Below are 19,457 nucleotides of genomic sequence, written 5' to 3'. Positions count from 1 at the left end.
GCAAAGAAGGATTAGGTTCTCAACCACCAAAAATTGTAATCTTTTTTTTTTTTTACATAGAATTCTTTATTACCAAACATTCATTCTGATAACTATTTCCTAACACAGTAACAACGAAATAACCTTAAAATGCAATACACAAAATAAAATTTCTCACATGAAAAACATTTTTCTCACTAGTAATTCCCTAGGTTCTACAACCTTTTGTGTCAAACTCAATTTTAAAAAAAGACCATTAATTGCAGATGATATTCATTTTTTGTAACTCAGTACCATCATTATTGCATAGCAAATAAAATCCTTTAAAAAAAAAAAAAAACTAACTAACATTTTCCACTGTGTGGAATGGCAATGTGAATGCACTGTATTTTCTTCCTTTTTTGCAGATGTAATGAATTTTCAATTCATCAACACCAAACTTGCAGCTGATAACTAATAGGGTCACAGAGTTTATCATTTTGTCACTAAATTACATCACTGGCTGCATACTTAGACTTTGAATTCATAATTACAACACAAAACTTGAGTTTTAAAGGCAAACAATGAGAATATTTAAAATGAGTTAACTGGGAGTTCTTTACAATGACAGGATGAACAAGATCAATGAAACACCTAAACTTGCACTCATTGTACCTCCCATTTTTTCTTTTTTGCACATTGTGTGCAATACAAATGTTTGTAGTTTTCAACATAAAAGTGAGATTATTAATAAAATCAAGTGAATGCTTTAGGTCAAATGTTGAGGTTTGATTGTATGTAAAATAAGAATGAGAAAATCCACCTCACAGCATTACTGTAGAGTCAGACATAAGGCTTTGGAAACTTTGAGTGACATAAAAATACTTGCTATTATAGATTCATTGCTTTGGATGACTTCTGTGTTCCATATACATAGAACAGCCAATCAGACTGTGAATGGGAAGGTGTGGGGGTATCCCTATACTTTCATACACCCTGAATTCAGAAAGTATGTTTTAATGTCCTTGTATTGCTACTCAGATGTTGTGGGACCTCTGTCAAGTCATTTAAACCTTCTAAGCCTTAGTTTTCTTATCTGTAAAATGAGATACTGGATTAGAAAATGTCTAGGGTCCCTGTCAATTCTAATTCTTTCACCTCTGTATTTCTTCCAACTATGGAGACTGCAACTCATCAGGCTTTCTCATCTAAGAACAGATCATAGATTGCTTTAATTTTATAGTGAGGCCCTGGGAGTTAGTTATGTGACTTACCCAAGATCATATATGTAACCAGTCAATCAACAAATATTTGCATAGTACCTACTATGTGCCAGGCACTTAAGATATCTCATTTGATCCTCCTAACAACTCTATGAAATAGGTATTATCATCGCTGCCATTTTATAGTTGAGGGAACAGAGCAGAAAGAGTTTAAATAGGGCCAGTCACACAACCAGGAAGTGTCTGAGGATGGATGCAAATTCTGGCCTTGCTGAGTCTAGGCCTGGTGCTCTCTATTCATTATGTTATCTTCAGTGCCTTAAAGAATCCTGATATTTTAAAATGGGGTCTTTTCAGAAAAAAGTTTGGGCTTAAAAAAACACGGTGCAATTATGTAACATTAGCAATTTTGATATTTATTTCACAGGATTATGTTGAGGAAAGCACCTCTAAATTTTAAAACCCTATATAAATTCATGAAGGTTTTTCTATCCATATCCATTTTAGTTGTTTATGTTTCACAAGAGATCTATACATTTTGGGGGAATAAACTCTTAATTCTAACTTGAATTCCCTCTGCTGCTCAGCATGCTTTTAAAAATGTCTTCTGCTCCTTACCATCCCCCTCTTTACTACCCATTTGATATGTGCTGAAGAAATACAAATTTATTTTAATTCAACATAATGAAAGTGTAATTAGGAAGGCAAGTATGCTGTTAAAGAACAAATTATTCATTCCAAAGCCAAAGATGAGTTGGATTTACATTATACACTGTTTTAAATTATTTGTGCCATTATTTTTTCTCGTTATTTTTCCATCCAATTTGGAAATTGAATGTTAATTCTGGGTGTTACATCTGAGCTTATGTGGTATGTCAAGATATAGATATTTATTTCAATATATACTATAGAGTTGTAGTATCAAGCTTAAATAAAGAGATTCCTGCTGGCTGCATATTAATATAGAAAACCTTAAATTATCATTATTTATGTTGTGCTGTATTTTTATTTTTCGTTAAACATTTCCTGATTACATTTTAAATCTGGTTCTCTCCATCAGGCCTGCTAAGTTTGACAACTCTTCTCATTAAGGAATTAGAGAAAGGTAGCTTTTATCAAAGAAAACTGCTCTGCAAGTCTGGAGCTTTGTATATACATGAAAATGTTAGTGAGAAAGTTATAGATGGGTTACCTTGGATAAGTCACTCAACTCCTCTTAGCCTCAGTTTCCTCATCTGTAAAATGGGGATAATAATAACACTTCACAGCATTGTTGTGATGTCAAATGAGACAACATAGGTAAAGTGCTTTGCTGCCCTTAAAACACTGTAAAAGTACAGTGATGGTGGTGGTAGTCATAGTGGCAGCAGTGAAAGCAGTGGTGGTGGTAGTCAGAGTAGTAGTTCTGTGGCCAAAGTCAAATCATGTCACCCTTGGAGCCTCTTTTTCTTCAACCATAAAACAAATAGCACTTCCTGTATTATATATGTTGCTCTTCAGAGGAAGGAACTTAGTAAACTTTAACTCACTCTCCAAGCATGAGCTGCTGCACACCAGTCTGACAGAACTGTTTGAGAAAGGGCAAGCAATAGGATAAGTCATGTCATACCAAAAACCAGTTGTTTAACACTTATTGCAATAGGCACTACGCTAAACACTAGGGATAAAAAGAAAAGCAAAAGCCATCAAAACACAGCCTCTTTCCTCAGAAAGCTCCCACTTTAGTGGGAGAGACAATATGGAAATAGCTATGAACAAACAAATACATAACATTGGAAATCATCTCTTAGTGGAATTATGAGCAGTAAGATGGACTTTGATTTGAAGGAATTTAAGGGACCCAGGAGGTAGGGATAAAGGAGACAGATTCCAGGTATCAGGGAAGAATAGGTAAGTTTGGGAAAGAATCCAAACATGTAAAGAACTAAATTGTAGCTTATTAAAAGCATATTCAAGCCTAGGTCTTGTGCCTTTCTTGTGACTCATGAATTCTGGTTGTGTTGAGTGATAACTAATATCACTTAGTATGTTGACCAGAGGTTAAGGTTCTCTGTTGATACATATGTGGATTTTGATAACTATTCAGGACTAAAGGCCTTTGTTGGAAGAAGTCACTACTACCTCTGCCTATTCAATACTGGTTTTTCACCAGTCTTCTGAAATGATTTAAAGAGGAGCTACCATCAAAGCTGAATGAAGTAAAAGCATCTTGTTGTCCTTCCAAGCAGCAAATGCTTTCCTTATCAACATTCTGATTAAGTGCTCCTTAAGGCAACAGACTTATATACTTTTTAGCAGAAGCTTTGTACCAGGCAAGCAAATATGAAACTTGACTTCTGCAGCCCAGAGACAGAAACTATTATGATAAATTTGTTATCATGTTAATAAACCAAGTGCTTGCAATGGCTGCAAGTTACTTTCCAATATACTAAACCCTTATATCTAGATTCAATCAAATCCAAGGTGAATTTTTAAAAAATAGTGCCTGAGGGCCAATGAGCCTCCATCTTCCATTCAAAACTTATCCATCATGAAAACTTGTGCTGTGATAATCTAAATAACATATTGGGGGAATATTGCATCTGTAAAATTAAGGTCACTACTGATTGAGCTAAGTTCATACAGTCTTTTATCCTTTAGTTAATACTAGCATTTTCATATTGTATTTCTCACATTTTTCATGTGTTGTAGGAATTGTGACAATTGGAGAGGAGAAGAAAATCTGTACCATGTCTGAAAATTTCCTGAGGATGTGTGAATCTACTGAGGTATGTGGAGAGATTTTTAAAAATAGGCTATTTGCTAAAGATTTGTCAAGTTTTTAACACTCATTGTATTGGTTGCTTTAAAAATATTGTATTAATTATCCTCTCCCATTCTGAGTATTCCTCTTTCTGCATTTTAAGTTCATTACCTTTTTATCAATAGGTGAGTGGGAGATTTACCTCCTTTTTTTGGTCTTCTATTACTGTTTTGTTGAGAGTTCAAAAGTTCTTCAAACTTGAATATGCATTATTTTTTTGTTCAACTTTTCTGTACATGGTCTGTAATACCTTGAAAAGAGGTATGAAAGGATGTATTTTTATAGCTGAGATTGATATTTTGAAGGAAAAAGAAAATAGCTCTTCTCATGGAAAACAATACTTTCCTCCTCCCCTATTTATTTGTGAATTTGCAAAAACCCATGGTTATAGAAGAGTAAAAAAGCAAGTCTATAAAATCACCACTAAAAAATATTGCACTCCATGCTGATCACAAATATCACTAATTCCCTTATCTTAATCTTTATAATGCTATTAAACTAATGTTAAACAGTTATAGGGATTTAAAGTATTCAGAATAGATAATAGCATTTTTGGAGTAAAATAAGTGATACAGATGGCTGTATCATTAGGTCATCTGTGTAGTCAGAGAAGCACTAAATGAAATTCTTCATGAATAAAGTTGTCATCTATGTTGAGCTCTCCTAATTCTGATGTTACCACTATTTGTTTCATGTTTCTTTGAACCTCTTTGCAGCTGAACATGACATTCCACTTGTTTATCGTGGCCCTTGCCGGAGCAGGAGCAGCAGTCATTGCTATGGTAAGTCCTTATTCTTCTTGAATGATTATTCATGGTTCAAACTGTATTTCAGTTCCTGATTCAATTTATTCATAAGGGTGACCATGTTCCTCTGAACAAAGAAGACCAGAGGAATTCTTTTTTTTTTTTTTCTTCTTGATCATGACAATAAAATTGTCAGTTTCTAGACTAAAATAAAATTGCATTTAATAATTGATTGAAATATGATTTTTCATGGAAAAAGAGATATTTTCAAGATAATTAAAGCAATGAACTATAAGTTGTTAAATGTTTCAAAAGTATATGCCTTCTTTTCCTCTTCCTCCTCCCTATTCAAATAAAATGGGAAAGAAAAAAAAAACCCTCATTGACCATTACTCTATGTCATGAGGTGAGCATTATGTTTGGACTATATATATATATATATATATATATATATATATATATATATATATATATATATATATATTTTTTTTTTTTTTTTTTTTGCTTAATATTTTAAAGTGCAGAAATGACATAGTTAGATCTTCTGTACCTTAAATTATTTGGTCAGGTGTATGAAAGATGAAATGGGGAAGGGAGAAAATGGAAACAGGGAAATCAAGTAGAAGGCTATTCGAAGAAGTCAAAGCAAGGGGAAGATGAGTACCTGAACTGAGGGGGTGGCTATATAGTGATACCCTCAAAGGAAACAGTATACTGAAAGAGCACTATGTATGGCTACATAGTCCAGGAAGATGGAGTAGGAATTCATTTTTTTCAAAATGTAGCATTAAAAATATGCTTGTGATCCCCAAGAAAAGTTATTTTTCAACTGATGCTTCTGCAGAACTAATGTAAATTGAAGAATCACTGCTATAAAGATGATAATGGACCCCATGGAGCAGTTGAGAAGACAACTAGGTCATAACAGGGTCACACTTAGAAGCTGAGAAATGAATGAGAAGCCAACAGGTCAACTGCAAATAAGAATTCAAATAGTAGGAGAGTCATGAAAGAATGGAGGCTAGTGGAGAAGGAAGTATGTAGAGCTAGTAGTGGCCGAAGGTTTAAAAATTGTGGAGAAGTCACAAAGGATCAAAGTTGAGAAAAGGACATTTGGTTAATAATCATCAGTATCTTTGAGAGAATGGTGGTATTTGAAAGAATGGAGTTGAGAAGTGAGCGGGTATGGAGGATAAGGCAACAAATTTCAGCACTTCATGACAGTTTGGTGGTGAAAAGGGAAGTGATAGGAGAGTTTTGAAAGCTGTTTAAGAATGGGAGGGAGCAGAGGGGAAGAAAAGTTGATATTCAGTCCTGTCTCTTTCACCTGAAGGATCAAGATGTTTTCTAGTCTTGCTCTCCAGATGGTTTGTGATCATACTTTCTGATTTCCAATCCAATTAATCTAATAAACATTTATTAAGTGCATACTATATGCCAGGCACTGTGCTAATAAGCACTGGGGATATAATTCATAAAAAGAAAGCCTGTCTCAAAAAGTTTACAATTGAATGAAAGAAAATAATAGAGGAAAGCTGGAGATGGGTAGCGTTGAGAGGCACTAGGCCATACAGGCAGATTAACAATTGCAAAGTCAAGAGTCCAGTTTCTGCCCTATATAAAAGAAGGCACTGGGAAAAATGTGGTATTTTACCTTCCAGCTCTCCAATCAGAAGGGAGAGGAAGCTGAAGGAAGTGGATTCAATCTAGATTTGAGTTAGCAGTCTGGTGGTGAGATTAGAAATGATGAGTTTATGGGAGAGGCATTTTGTTCCCTGGAGTTGGAACCAGCTAGAGCAGCAGATGGCAAAATAGAAGTTTATTCCACATCAAAGGTGCAGTCAATTTTTTTTTTTTCTATTCTGTCAAACACTTTAAAAGAAAATGAATTTAAAGCAACATGGTAGCTTTCTAAAATACATAACAATTGCTGCGTATCAATCAAGGTCATATGTATGTACATATGATTCTATTCAGTATTTTGTACAGTGAGAGCATGCAAACAAATTGGAAAGAGAAAGCCTTCTTTAAAAGTGGATTGAGTAGATTTTTTTTAAGAGAACAGAGGAAAATTAAATAAATGAAAGGAATGAGAAGGTAAATAATTTAAGATATTTAGAAATTGCAGCCTAATTAAGTAGGGAAAACAGAGAATGAAAACCACATGGGAAGGGAATGCCATAGTGGGGCTTGAGAACTTGAATTATATCTGATGCACCATGCACCAAGAGATATTCTGCAACAAAGAACATAAAAATGCACAGAAAGTGTTTAAGCCACTTAGGGTAGCTGCTAAAACTAGAAAATTCTAACAAATTCAGTATAATAGTATGATACTTTTGTTTAGTTGTTTCTGTTGTGCCCCCTTTTGGGGGTTTTCTCAGCAAAGTTCCAGCAGTGTTTTGCTATTTCCTTCTACAACTTATCTTACAGATGAGGAAATGAAGGCATTCATTTAAGTGGGGTAAGTGACTTGCCCATGGTTACACAGCTAGTATGCATCTAAAGGTAGATTTGAACTCAGATCTTCCTAATTCTGGGCCTGGTCCTCTATTTCTGCAAGCTAGGTTTGAACTCAGGAAGATGAGTCTTCTTGACTCTAGGCCTAGCACATTGTCACTGTGCCCTCTAGCTACCCTAAATCATATATAAGTTTGATATTAAAATGGAAATTAATACTTCTGAACCTGATTGATTTAAACTTTTTATTTTACATTTTGCACAATCAAAAGTCCATTTATAAATACTTAAATTGATATTAAATAAAAAAATTACTATGAAAGGGAAAGCCAACAAAGCCTAGAACTGAGCTACAGACATTATTTAAGCAAAGAAATAAAATGATAGACAGTATCAAGATCCTCTAACAATCTTTTCAGTAAAAAGCAGTTCTTTTTTAACATCATGCTATATATATGCAGAGGGTTGTAAGAACCTGAAAGATAATCATTTGTCAAATCAATGCCACTGTAACTTTCTAGAATAATTTCAATGTAAGTGTCACAAAGTATGGGTACAAAAAAATCAATAAACCAAAATTGAAATTAGTGATTTTCATCTTTTGCCAATTTAGTATCTTATCCTATTAAAAGTTTATATTATTTATTAGTTAAATTATTTATTTTTACTCTTTCCCCTTCCTTGAAATAAAAATTGTCATCTCCAATTTTTGAAAAAGTATAAATTTTTTAAAAATTAATCTTCTTGGGGCAGCTAGGTGGCTCAGTGGATAGAGCACCAGCCTTGAATGCAGGAGGACCAGATTTCAAATCTGGTCTCAGACACTTAACACTTCCTAGCTGTGTGACCCTGGGCAAGTCACTTAACCCCAGCTTCAGGAAAAAAAAAAAAAGGTAAAAAATAAAATAAAATAGAATAAAATTAATCTTCTCCTTTCCATTAATCCTTCAGAATGGTTAAAAAAAACCAACAAGGCAAACACCAAACTCAATGTTCAAAAAAATTATTCATTAGTTCTAACCACATTTCCCAATGGTAGTACATCTGGTAGCACTGAGCATCCTCATGTGATTTGCTGAAAAACATTATTGCTTTTTGGATCATATTTTCCATTTCGGAGTTGCCAATGCCTTTCAGACCCTGTATCTTTGAAGCTATGCTAATTAACATATTAGCTAGTGGGATTATAGGTGACAAGAAGTAGGCATCAATTGTATTACTTATATTAAGAAGTTGGGATATTTTCCAACTCCAAATAGTATTCCTACAAAAGTCTGTTAATGTTTTAGCTTTTTTTTTTTTTAATTCTTAGCAGCCATATCCAAGTATTGTATTCCTCAGCATAATAAGAAGCCACATAATGAGGTAAACTATCTTATAAGCTACCAGCTGTTAAAAACAAATAGCCTTTATCAATAAAGATAGAATTTTTTTTATAAAATATAATAGAATAATATATTCTATATGTAGAATTAACTCTTCTTTATATGTCTAATGCTGTGCTAGTTTCAGTACTCTGTGGAAGAAATTTAAAACATGGTTATATGAATAAAAATATGTAATCAAAGAATACAAGTTTTTATATGTAATTATGTTATAAATCTTATGAAGGTGAATAATAGGGAGTTACAACTATTGAACTTATTGTTATGGCAGGAAATCTTGATCATTTCAGATTTAAAGAAGAAAAAGGGATTAAGGATAAAAGACTGAAGGGTGAGATATTATTGCTAGGAAAACAAGAAGGTTTCTCATTTTTAATAGATGATTTTTATTCTCTTATTACATTTTGTTTTCTCCTCACCGATTCCCTCCTTTCCTCTCTGCTGATCTGTTGTTCTTAACCTAAAGAAACTTGAAATTTAAATTGTTTTGTATATATAAATATATATGAGCCTTGTATATAATCTGCATTTAGTAAATGTTTGTTAAACTAAACTGAACAAAAGGACGCCAAAACTTAAAGTACAAGGGAGTCAAAAAACAAGTCTAACATACTGTTTAAAATCTTTTTTTTAAAGGGGTAGCTAGGTAGTGCAGTGGATAGAGCACTAGCCCTAAAGTCAGGAGGACCTGAGTTCAAATCTGGTCTCAGACACTTAATACTTCCTAGCTGTGTGACCCTGGGCAAGTCACTTATCCCCAGTTGCCTCAGGAAAAAAGAAAAAAAAATCTTTTTTTTTTTTTTTTTTTTTTTTTTCCTATGAAGATTCCCCATCAGTGGAATTAGGGAGCATCAGTGCTTTTTACCCAGTATCATGTTATTTGTCTGGATTGTCTTTTATCAAATATCTTGGATGGATTTTTTTTGGTTATATATCATTTTTGTCTTTGATAGGTTCACTACCTTATGGTTCTGTCTGCCAACTGGGCCTATGTGAAGGACGCCTGCCGAATGCAAAAGTATGAGGACATCAAATCAAAGGAGGAGCAAGAGCTTCATGACATTCACTCTACCCGCTCTAAAGAACGACTTAATGCCTACACATAAAAAACCCACCATCTCCTTCCTTTCTAACATTTGAATGCTTTCTTGTTTAACTAAAGGCCATCCAAACCATTTCTAAGCAAAACAAAAGTGCTTCTCAAAAATAAGATAGGTGGGGTGACTAGTGAATCATCCAAGTCTTTCTTGTTAAGCACTTCTTTTCCTAATTAGTTAATTTTATGTGATTGTATTCTCTCCTACAAAGCTCCTATCCAGCCTTTCCCGAATCTTCTCCAACTAATTAGTTCTGTCAGATCAAATATACTAATATTGTCAAATATGAAGATTTGTTTGATTTTTTTAATCATTTTGTATGTGTTATGCATAACACCTTTTGCATTGTTTCCTATGTTTTTGAAAAGAAAAAAAAAATAGCTTTTTTATACTTTTTAGTTTTGATTTCAGTAACTACAGGTATACTTCAAAGGGACCATTGTTGTACAATACGTACAATATTACAGAGATGACACAATGATGACTTTCCTTGAAATCTGAAGCTCTTGCCAGATGGATCAATCACCATCTTGACTGCAGGCCCTCGATAATGTTTTCAACAACTAAAGGTGCAATTTCTAAATTTATAACAGTAGGTAAAAAAGTGCTTCTTATCTTTGTTAACATTGTATTTTTCTTGATGTATTTAAAGGATATTTCTCTCAAAGTTTTATTGGTGATTTTTCTTGTTTCTGTTGTGAGCATGTAGACAATGATGCTAATAATGCATGGCCACTTGCCTTTTTCAAGGATGTGACACCATGATTACCTTTTAAAGACAGCATATGTAGACAATTGTTAATGGAAATAGCTTGCTGCCAAATAACAATTTTTGTGATCGGAACAATGGCTAAGCTGAATTAAGGGTGATTCATGTGTTAATGTTAGGAGTTAACTACAATTATAAGAGTGATATTTCAAAACTATACAGCACTTTTACCCCTCAGAAGTCTTTTTACCTGCTTTAAAAACTTTAATAGATTGCACCTATATGAACGTTATGTAAAACTGTATATGACATATTGTAAAGGCTTCCATAAATGTAATAGCTTTGCTTGCAGTTTTCTGACATCTATCAATTTACCTGTAGTATGTTTAAAGAGAGGTCAGAAGTCACTATGGAACTAATTGTTTGGAAACATATAACAGATTTGGAGTTTTATTTTAAGTCAATTTCAACTAAAAGATCAGTCATATTCATTTCAAAGAAGTACCTGTAATCAAGATTGGAAAAAAAAGAAAAAAAAAAGCACTCAGTATTACTGGACCAAATTTGGTGTTCATTTTCATTTTTTATTTTGCCTATTTCTAATGCTACAAGAATGCTGTAAAGTGTCTTTTAAATTGATGTAGCCTGACATTTTTGTCAGTGTCAAAAATCCTAGATAGTTTTGTGCACTTCTTGAACCATTGTGAAATTCTCTCAGTATAAGTGCATTTCTAATAAAGGTTCATGACTAAACATCTTTGTACAATAACTAATCATGCATCACCAGTGAATTTTAAAATCTCATAATAGGTGGGGGTGGGGGGCTATTACTCTAGTTATTTGTGGCATGGTCCTGCATTTCGTAGTATTAGTTGATTGATTTGGGGTTGGTTTTGGATTTGGGTTTGGGGTATTTTTTTTATTTACACTTAGGCTGTCTTACCGGATCAACAATTTTCTGATATGTGCAGTATTACAGTTCTTCAACAACAACAAAAAAAGTATTATGAACCTCCTTCTGATTCTCTGTTGTAGTGTTTCAGTTCTGTGTCTTAAACAGTTTGTGATAATTTTTAAAACTGTCTTTTAAACTCATGTAATGATGTTGATGCTTTTGGCTTTTCTCTGGTATTAGTTTGTATTTTCACAAAGAATGCTTTGTAGCAGGCATTACAATTAATCTGTTTTGTATATAAATGTGCCAACAGCTTGATGGTGGCGTTTTTGAAATGTAGAACAAAGTGCTTGCAAAACGTAATAAACACACTTGTGTACTTTGTGTATTTATTTGTTAGTCCTTGCTGTTTTTTGTTTTTGCTCTTTTCCAAGTGTGTGATTTTTTTTAATAGAAGAAATGAGCTCAATATGAACTTGGTCCTTACTCCTGAAGAACTGAACCAATGCTTTGAAAGTCAATGCTAAGCATGTAAGTGGATCTATGACACAAAAAAGTCAAGAAATAGAAAGAATGATGTGATATGGTTGGATAATTTAGGCCAGAAAAGCAAAATTGTTCTATTTACTATATTTTCCTCATCCATTTTTTTCTGTTTTTATTTAGCACCATAAAATTTAATTCAGAAGGAAAAATGAATTCTTCTTTTTCAGATACTGTTCATCTATCACTGGGAAAGCATAACACATTTCCTAAAACTTTCGAAATAAGTAGCCAGTCTCCTGGAAAACCCAATTTTCATAAGATATAAGGAATAAGGATTCAGATTATGCCTCAGTTTCCTTTATGTGACTCAGCACTATCCTGAGAGTTTCACATGACTGAAAGCAGAAATAAGAAGATCATAAAATATATTGTCATAAAGAACCTCAGAACTTTTAGTTCAACTCATTCCTTTCATAGACAAAGAAAATGAAAACAAAGTGATCTAACACATGTGACACAATGACTAAGTAGCTTAGATGGATCAACCACAGTTTCCAACTCTAATTCAAAAGTATTTCCATTCTATCCGCATTAACTCCCTAGGCCAAGAAGAGAAATGTGTGAAAGGAATAGTAATAAATGTGTACATGCATCTCTATAGACAGGTATGCATGTTTCTATCAATATATCTTAACTATAGTTTAAAAAATCCACGATATTCAACAACTTGAAGATAAGATTGGATGGTTTTTGTTTTCTTTTCACAATTCTTTTGCTATTGGATTTTAATGTAATTCCTATTTAGGACAAAGATGTCAAAAAAATAGGTTCAGGATAATGCAGAGCAGGTATTTTAATCAAGTTCTTTCAGAAAGACAGAGTAATCATTGCCTCAATTAGTGAGGTTAAGACAAATGATGGAAAGCCTACTTGGTACAGCAACTTATCGAGGACGTTTAAGGATAAAAGGCAGGTTTCAGGCACAAGAGATATATCAAGGAAAGAAGATTAATGGAACAATCACAGATAAGTATCATGCATTGAGAAGGCATAAAGAAGTGGCAGTGAGCTTTAGGGGCACCCACACTCATCATGGATGCCTTAAAGAATATAAGTAGCTTTGATTATTATAGAGTATTTTATAAATTCTAAAATAATATCATTTATCATTTCATGAAAACAAAATATTTACTCTAAATCATTCAGATATCTTTTGTAAATTTAAGCATAAGGTTATAATCGACTCTATTCCTCCAATATTTTATCCTCGTGTTCAGATAATGGCTTTTAATTATTTGAGTATCTATCTTCCACTATCTGATTATATAGAAAATAACTCCACTGTTTGTTTCTTTAGCAATTATCATAATAACATTTTACGGACAAAGACCGAAGACTGAGAATAGGGGAATGTGGCTTTTGCCAAATGTACTGGTTGAGTTCCCCAGATCACAAAGAAAGTCTTGAATAGGAAAAGAAAAAAAGAGAAAAGACTTGGTAAATAGAAGGTATGCTAATGCTAGGCATCCCTACCTGAAATTGATAATGAGGAAATGAAGCAACTTACCTATTCTTTATTATGATATAGACTTGCAAATCCTTTCTAGTCTCCTATTCACAAGCAAGAAGGATTTAATTCTTCTAGAATAAAAACAATTCCCTGTTTTATATTCTTAATGAAGGGATATTAACAATAATAAGGGATGTTATCTTGTAATGAGACACTTATTTACAAAGTGACAGCCTCTTTTAAAATAATCATTCAGATTTCTAAAATCCCTAGCTCAGGCTTAGAGAATTTTTCTCATATAACAACATTCTAATTATTCATAACAATGATTTTTTTCCTTTCTTCCTTCTTCTTTGTCTCCCTCCCTCCTTCCCTTCCTATCCTTCCTTCTTTTCTTTCTTGCCTTCTCCTCTGTCCTCATAAGGTATCATATCTTCATCTGCGGATGTCCTTAAATTTTTTACTTGAAGCACAAGGATAATAAATACAAAATAGGGAAAGGAGGGAACTAACAATTGCTGGGATCAGGGAAGCCATCATGCAAAAACTTGTACTTGGTCTCTGCCTTAAAAAAGAAGAAAAGGGAGAGCAATCCAGGGATGAGGGAGAGCAATCCAGGGGTGAGAGATAGCCAATTAAAAGGCACAAAAATGAGAGATGGAATGTTATAAACAGAAAGAAGGCTTGTTTTGTTCACAGACATATATAATGAGGCTAGAAAGTTAAATCTGTAACAAGTACTTAAAGGTTTAAAAGTTAAACTGAGATTAGATTGGATCCCTAAAGCAATACAAAGCCACTGGAAGGTCATAATCAAACTTGTGCTTAAGGACAATCATTTTAGAAGCAGTATCATGGACAGGAGTAGCTCGAGTCTTGAGCTATAGAGAACAATTAGGGAACTATCCCATTAATATTGGAAAAAGATAAAGAAGGCTCGTATTAAAGTGATATCTGTGAGGAAATATTGAATGTGATAAATATTGAAGGAGAGTGAAGAATCCAGGATAATGATAAGGTTATAAATCTAAGAGAATGGAGCCATGTTTCCAACAAAAAAGTATAGAACAGGTAGGTTTGGGGACCAAAATTAAAAAGTTCTCTTTTAGACCTGGGTTTGAACTGTGTCTGGGTCATCAAATGCATAATAATTGATAGGTAGTCAGTGGTGTGGAAAAGCTTAAAACCATATTAAGACTTTGTGGGTAACCCATAGAGATCAAAGAATCAACTGCACTGAAATAATTAAACCCAGGGGAACTGATGAGAACAACATGGGATATAATGGAGGATGAGCACAGAAAAAGTCACAGTTTGGGAATAGCTCCAGTGACATGCATTAATGAGATAGCAAAAGAAACTAAAAAACTGGTTGTCAGGTAGGAAGAGAATCAGGAGAGCATTATGTCACAAAAATCCATGAAGAGTCCATGAAAAGATAATGGTCAACTATCAAAATGTAGCACAGAAATCAAGAATGAAAACTAAGAAAAAAACATAATACTCAGTTTTAATATGTTACTGGTGGACTTCTGCCTGTGTCGCATGTGTAACAGGATGGAGAATTGAGACATTTTCTTTGAATCTCACTACCTCTCAGAATTCTTTCCTTATACTCCCTTCTCCACACCCTCCAAAAAAAATAAGAGTTAAAGATAAAATAAGCCAGAATCCAAAGGAGGGCAATAAACCCTGAAACAACCCATGAATTCACTCACCCTGAGGTCTTTCAGCACCCTTCCTTTACATTTCATGCTACCAGGACAAGATGGCAGATCCAAGAACAGAATACAGGCTCACAATAAAATCTACTCCCACACTGCAATTCCCCTCTCTCTCTCTGTCCAGTGCTGTGGACACTTCCACCACAGGTTGCAGAAATCTGGAAGTCTTTTAGCAGCAAAAGGCTTCTGGAGCCATAACTCAATAGCACCAGAACTGCAGGTGCCAAGGAAGATAACTTAATGACAATTATTTATCTTGGTTCCCAAACTTAGCTCTTCTAGACATTTTGTGGATGACAGCCCCATGACTCCATTCTGTTAGATTCATAACCTCATCATCATCCTGCACTTCCCACTCCCCTCAATATTTATCACATTCAATCTCTTCTGACAGAGACAACACTTTAATTCAAGCCTTTTTCACCTTTTGCTAAGATTACTGCAATAACTTCCTAATTTTTCTCTGTGCCTCCATTCCATCCATACTACTGCTAAAGTGATTGTCCTTAAGGGGACGGGACACTTGAGGGTGAGAGGCTACACACCTCCACTAAGTCTGATGGAAAGAGCATAGAACCTAGCTGAGGCTAATTCTGATCACCCAACAATTACTTGGGCCAGAGATTTAGCCCAGTGGACTATGATTGGAAGCAGATGTGATGCTTTGGTACCCAGCCCTAATGAAAACACTGTCAGAAAGGACAGAGTCAGAAAGTAAATAGGGGGAAATCGAGGTGTGTATGGAAGTAATGAAATTACAAATGATCTCGGGAATCAGAAAACTCAAAGACCTTGAGCACAAGCAGAGAATACATTAACAACAGGAGATGTGACCTCTGGATCCAGTAAATAAATTCAAACATCCATGAATACTACAAAACTAATGAAAATGACCCAACACTTGATGAAACAGTATCCTGTGATATTTGAGAACATAGAACCACAACAAGCAGTTTCTGTGTGATGTAAAATAGAAAATGTAAAAATTCAATTAAAAAACAATAGTCTTTGTAAGTTACTAAGAGAACGATCTTCAAATACAAAGGAAAGGAGATTTGAACAATACAAGACAATTCTGCACCCATCAGAAAACTAGGAGGGAATGAAATATGTGTTCTGGAGAGCAATGGAGTTTAGAATGTAGTAACGCATCTGCAAATCTGTTCTTAACTACATATATTCAATAATAACAAGGTATTTGAAACATTTCTTTCTTCTAGAAAGAAAGCCAGAACTGAAGAAATAATTTGCTTTTCAAACACCCCAAACAATAAATTGCAAGGTAAAGAATAAAAATAATGGGCAAGGCCAGCAAGAGCAACAATGACAGTGACAGGTGAAAGTAAGAAATGTCTTTTTAATATACATAAAGAAATAGGGATTAAGATGGAAGTCTAGTGGAGGTAACAACCAAGAGATATGTGGAGGGCAATAGGGATAAAACCTAGAAACACTTATCTACAGTGAATCAATGTTTTTCTTTGTCTTTTTCTTTGGGGGGGGGAGTAGGTGCCCTGAATATTCATACATTGGAGAACTCATGAAACAGGGAGGAGCCGAGGAGGGAAAAAGAATGTGTGATGCACTCAGGTTTGAGCTAGTAACTAGAGGACTAGCAATTGTGTCTTCTCACAAAGAGAAAAATCTTAAGGAGAGTGGATGAGGAAGAGAAACAGATTGAAAGGGAAGTGGAGATAAAAGGAGGTCTCCTTTTGGTAGTTTGAATGGGATTCCACTGATGAATGCTCCTACTGAATAAAGAGAGATGGTCTATAAAGGGAGATGGAGACCTTGAACTGAGCACAGTATGGGGAATTAGTCTTTGAAAAGTCTCCTCATCTAATATCAGGAGAAATGGAATTGGACCTGGCACCTGGGGAGTGGAGAACCATGGACCAAAGGAGAAAATTTGGGGGAAATGGGAAATGAATGGTAACCAGACAAGGTCCTACCATGGGGCAGTGTCTTTTTTGACTCCTGAAATAATTATTGTTCTAGGAGTGAGACACAATGGAAAAGGGGAATCCCTGGGGTTAATTCTATAAGTAAGTGATAGAAAGTAAATAGAGAGAGGAGAAAAGCTATTTTTCTTGGAAATTTTCCCTCCCCCACCAAACATTGCAAAGAGAATATAGAGAAAAAAGAATCCAGATAAATATAATGGTCATAAATCAGAGACAGAGTGTGGAGAAGACAGAAAAGATGATATATAATGGAGAGAATGAGAAAACTCCCCTTTTAAAAGGAACACAAGAATGAACATTTTAAAATTAGTGAAGAGGATTAGTTGAAAGGGAAAAATAAAAGGAGAATTGTGACTGAGGAGAAAAGAGAAATAATTATTTACATAAAATCAGGAGAGAAAGAAAGGAATTAATAAGCCATATTTCTAAGGGAAAGGAGTAACAAGTGAAATGAAAGAATCAGGAGTGGGGTAAGAAAGCCAATGGAAACAGCTACTTTAAAAAGTAAATGAAGAAATATAGTATTATGTTACAGTAGAAAAATTCATAACATGAAAAAAGCTTTCCAATAATAGAGGCAGAGAGAATATAAACCTAACTTTCATAAATTTAAATGCAACTATCAAACAATCCAATAAAACAAACAAACAAAAAAAAAGAGTGACAATTGATAAGAAAACAAAACCCTAAAATTTGGTGCTTAAAAGAAACACATTTAAAAAAAAAAAACAAAGACACAGACAAAATAAAACTAGTGTGTGGGTGGGAGATGAAAAAAAAATCTATGCATTAAATGAGTGCAAAAAATCAGGATTTGCAATCATGCCACATGACTATATAAAAACAAATATCCAAAAAATAAAAAGGAATGAATAAAGAAACTATATTTTGCTGAGAGGAACCATAAACAATAAATCAATGTTAGAAATTAACTTAGATATTCAATATACTTTGCCATCTAAATTCACAAAGGAAATAGATGAGCTTTAAAAAGATATGGAGAGTAATATAAGAGTGACAGGAGACTTCAGTATTTGTCAGATTTAGAAAGATCTAATATACAGATAAAGATAATATAACAATAAAAGATGAACAAAAGGGAGAACATGGAACTGAATGAATTTCTGGAGAAATTAGAGTGCAAAGACTTTCAGCATCTTCTAAATGGAACAGCAAAAGAACATTTATATGTATGTATATTTCTCTACACCTCATGGGAATTTTAAAAAACTGACCATGTGCAAGGAGAGCACAGAGATATTGAAAAAAATGTGAAAAGAATTCATCATAGACTATAATATAATAAATATAATAACTGATTCAGGGAATGCAAAAAAAATACAAACTCAGATGGAGACTTAAAAAAGGAACACCTAAAATATGGCTGAGCCAAAGAGCAAATAGTAGAAACAATTGATTATTATGATTAATTGATTATTATTATTCGAAGAGGTGAAAAGTATGGAGATTCTGGGCTCTAGAATCAAGGAGGGATCCTTGTCAAAACTCCTGGCAGTTTTGTCCATCTCCTTTATTCTCCCCCTAACGACCAAGGACTTTTGCTTATCCTGACTCTGGCTGATCCTGAGACCTCCAGGGAGCTAGCTTGGACTTTATAACTAATGAACTAATTTAAAAGATTAGAAATCCGACAAATAAACACAAAAGAGAAGACAGAAGACCAAATCTTAGAAAAGAAAATAGATATGGTTATAAAGGAACTACCAAACCTCATGGTCAAATGGATTGAGATAAAAATGTTATTAAACTTTAACACTCATATTCACAAATTATTCTTAAAAAATGAGAAAGATAGCCCCTCCCCCTAATCCTTTTATGAGATAATATAGTCCTAAAACCCAAACGAGGGAAAGATAAAACAGAGAAAAAAAAACTAAAGACCAATATCATTATTGAACACTGACTGACATTTTTTAAACAACATACTGCCAGAGCAGACTACATGGTTTATCCAAGAAATCATTCATTATAAGCAAGTTGGATTTATATTAAGGATATGAGGTTGGCTAAACATTTGGGAAACAATCATCGACAGAATTAATCATATTAAACATCAGAATATTCAGAACCACATGATCATCTCAATTGATTCAGAAAAAGTCTTTGACAAACTGTAACACTCTTATATGCTAAAGACCTTGAAAAGTCTAGGCATGGAGAGATCTTTTTTGATATCACAAAAAAGCATTTATCTAAAACCAAAAAAAAATCTCATATGCAATGGAGGAACACTATAACCTTTTCCAGTAAGAACTGGAGTAAAGTAGGGATGCCCACTCTTCTTACTATGATTAGTTGATATTAGTTGACAAATGATAACAACAGCAAAAAAGAGGAAGAAATTAAATGCAATGGATCAGTAGAATGAAGATAAAACTATTCTTTCTTGCTGATATAATAATTTACTTGGAAAAGTATCAAACTGCTAAGAACTAGAAGGAATGATATTTTTGGGTAAGTTATATAACTTGGAACT

At 33.9% G+C, this 19,457-nt stretch overlaps 1 protein-coding gene across 3 annotated transcripts in view; it reads left to right on the top strand.

Moving 5' to 3' along the window:
• The window catches only part of GPM6A (glycoprotein M6A), a 484,462-nt gene extending 472,794 nt beyond the window's left edge, over window positions 1-11,668 (top strand). For all 3 annotated transcript variants that reach the window (XM_074272707.1, XM_074272705.1, XM_074272706.1), the window contains exons 5-7: window positions 3,873-3,949; window positions 4,701-4,766; window positions 9,529-11,668. In XM_074272707.1, the coding sequence (XP_074128808.1) occupies window positions 3,873-3,949; window positions 4,701-4,766; window positions 9,529-9,681 (296 nt within the window). In that variant the 3' untranslated portion in view covers window positions 9,682-11,668. The remainder of the gene's footprint in view (window positions 1-3,872; window positions 3,950-4,700; window positions 4,767-9,528) is intronic.
• Window positions 11,669-19,457: the final 7,789 nt, after the last annotated feature.

The sequence above is a fragment of the Sminthopsis crassicaudata genome, chromosome 6 (genome assembly GCF_048593235.1).
Source record: "Sminthopsis crassicaudata isolate SCR6 chromosome 6, ASM4859323v1, whole genome shotgun sequence".
Classification (NCBI taxonomy): domain Eukaryota; kingdom Metazoa; phylum Chordata; class Mammalia; order Dasyuromorphia; family Dasyuridae; genus Sminthopsis; species Sminthopsis crassicaudata.
The sequence above is the reverse complement of the archived record's forward strand: the minus strand, read 5'-3'. Positions and strand labels throughout refer to the sequence as shown.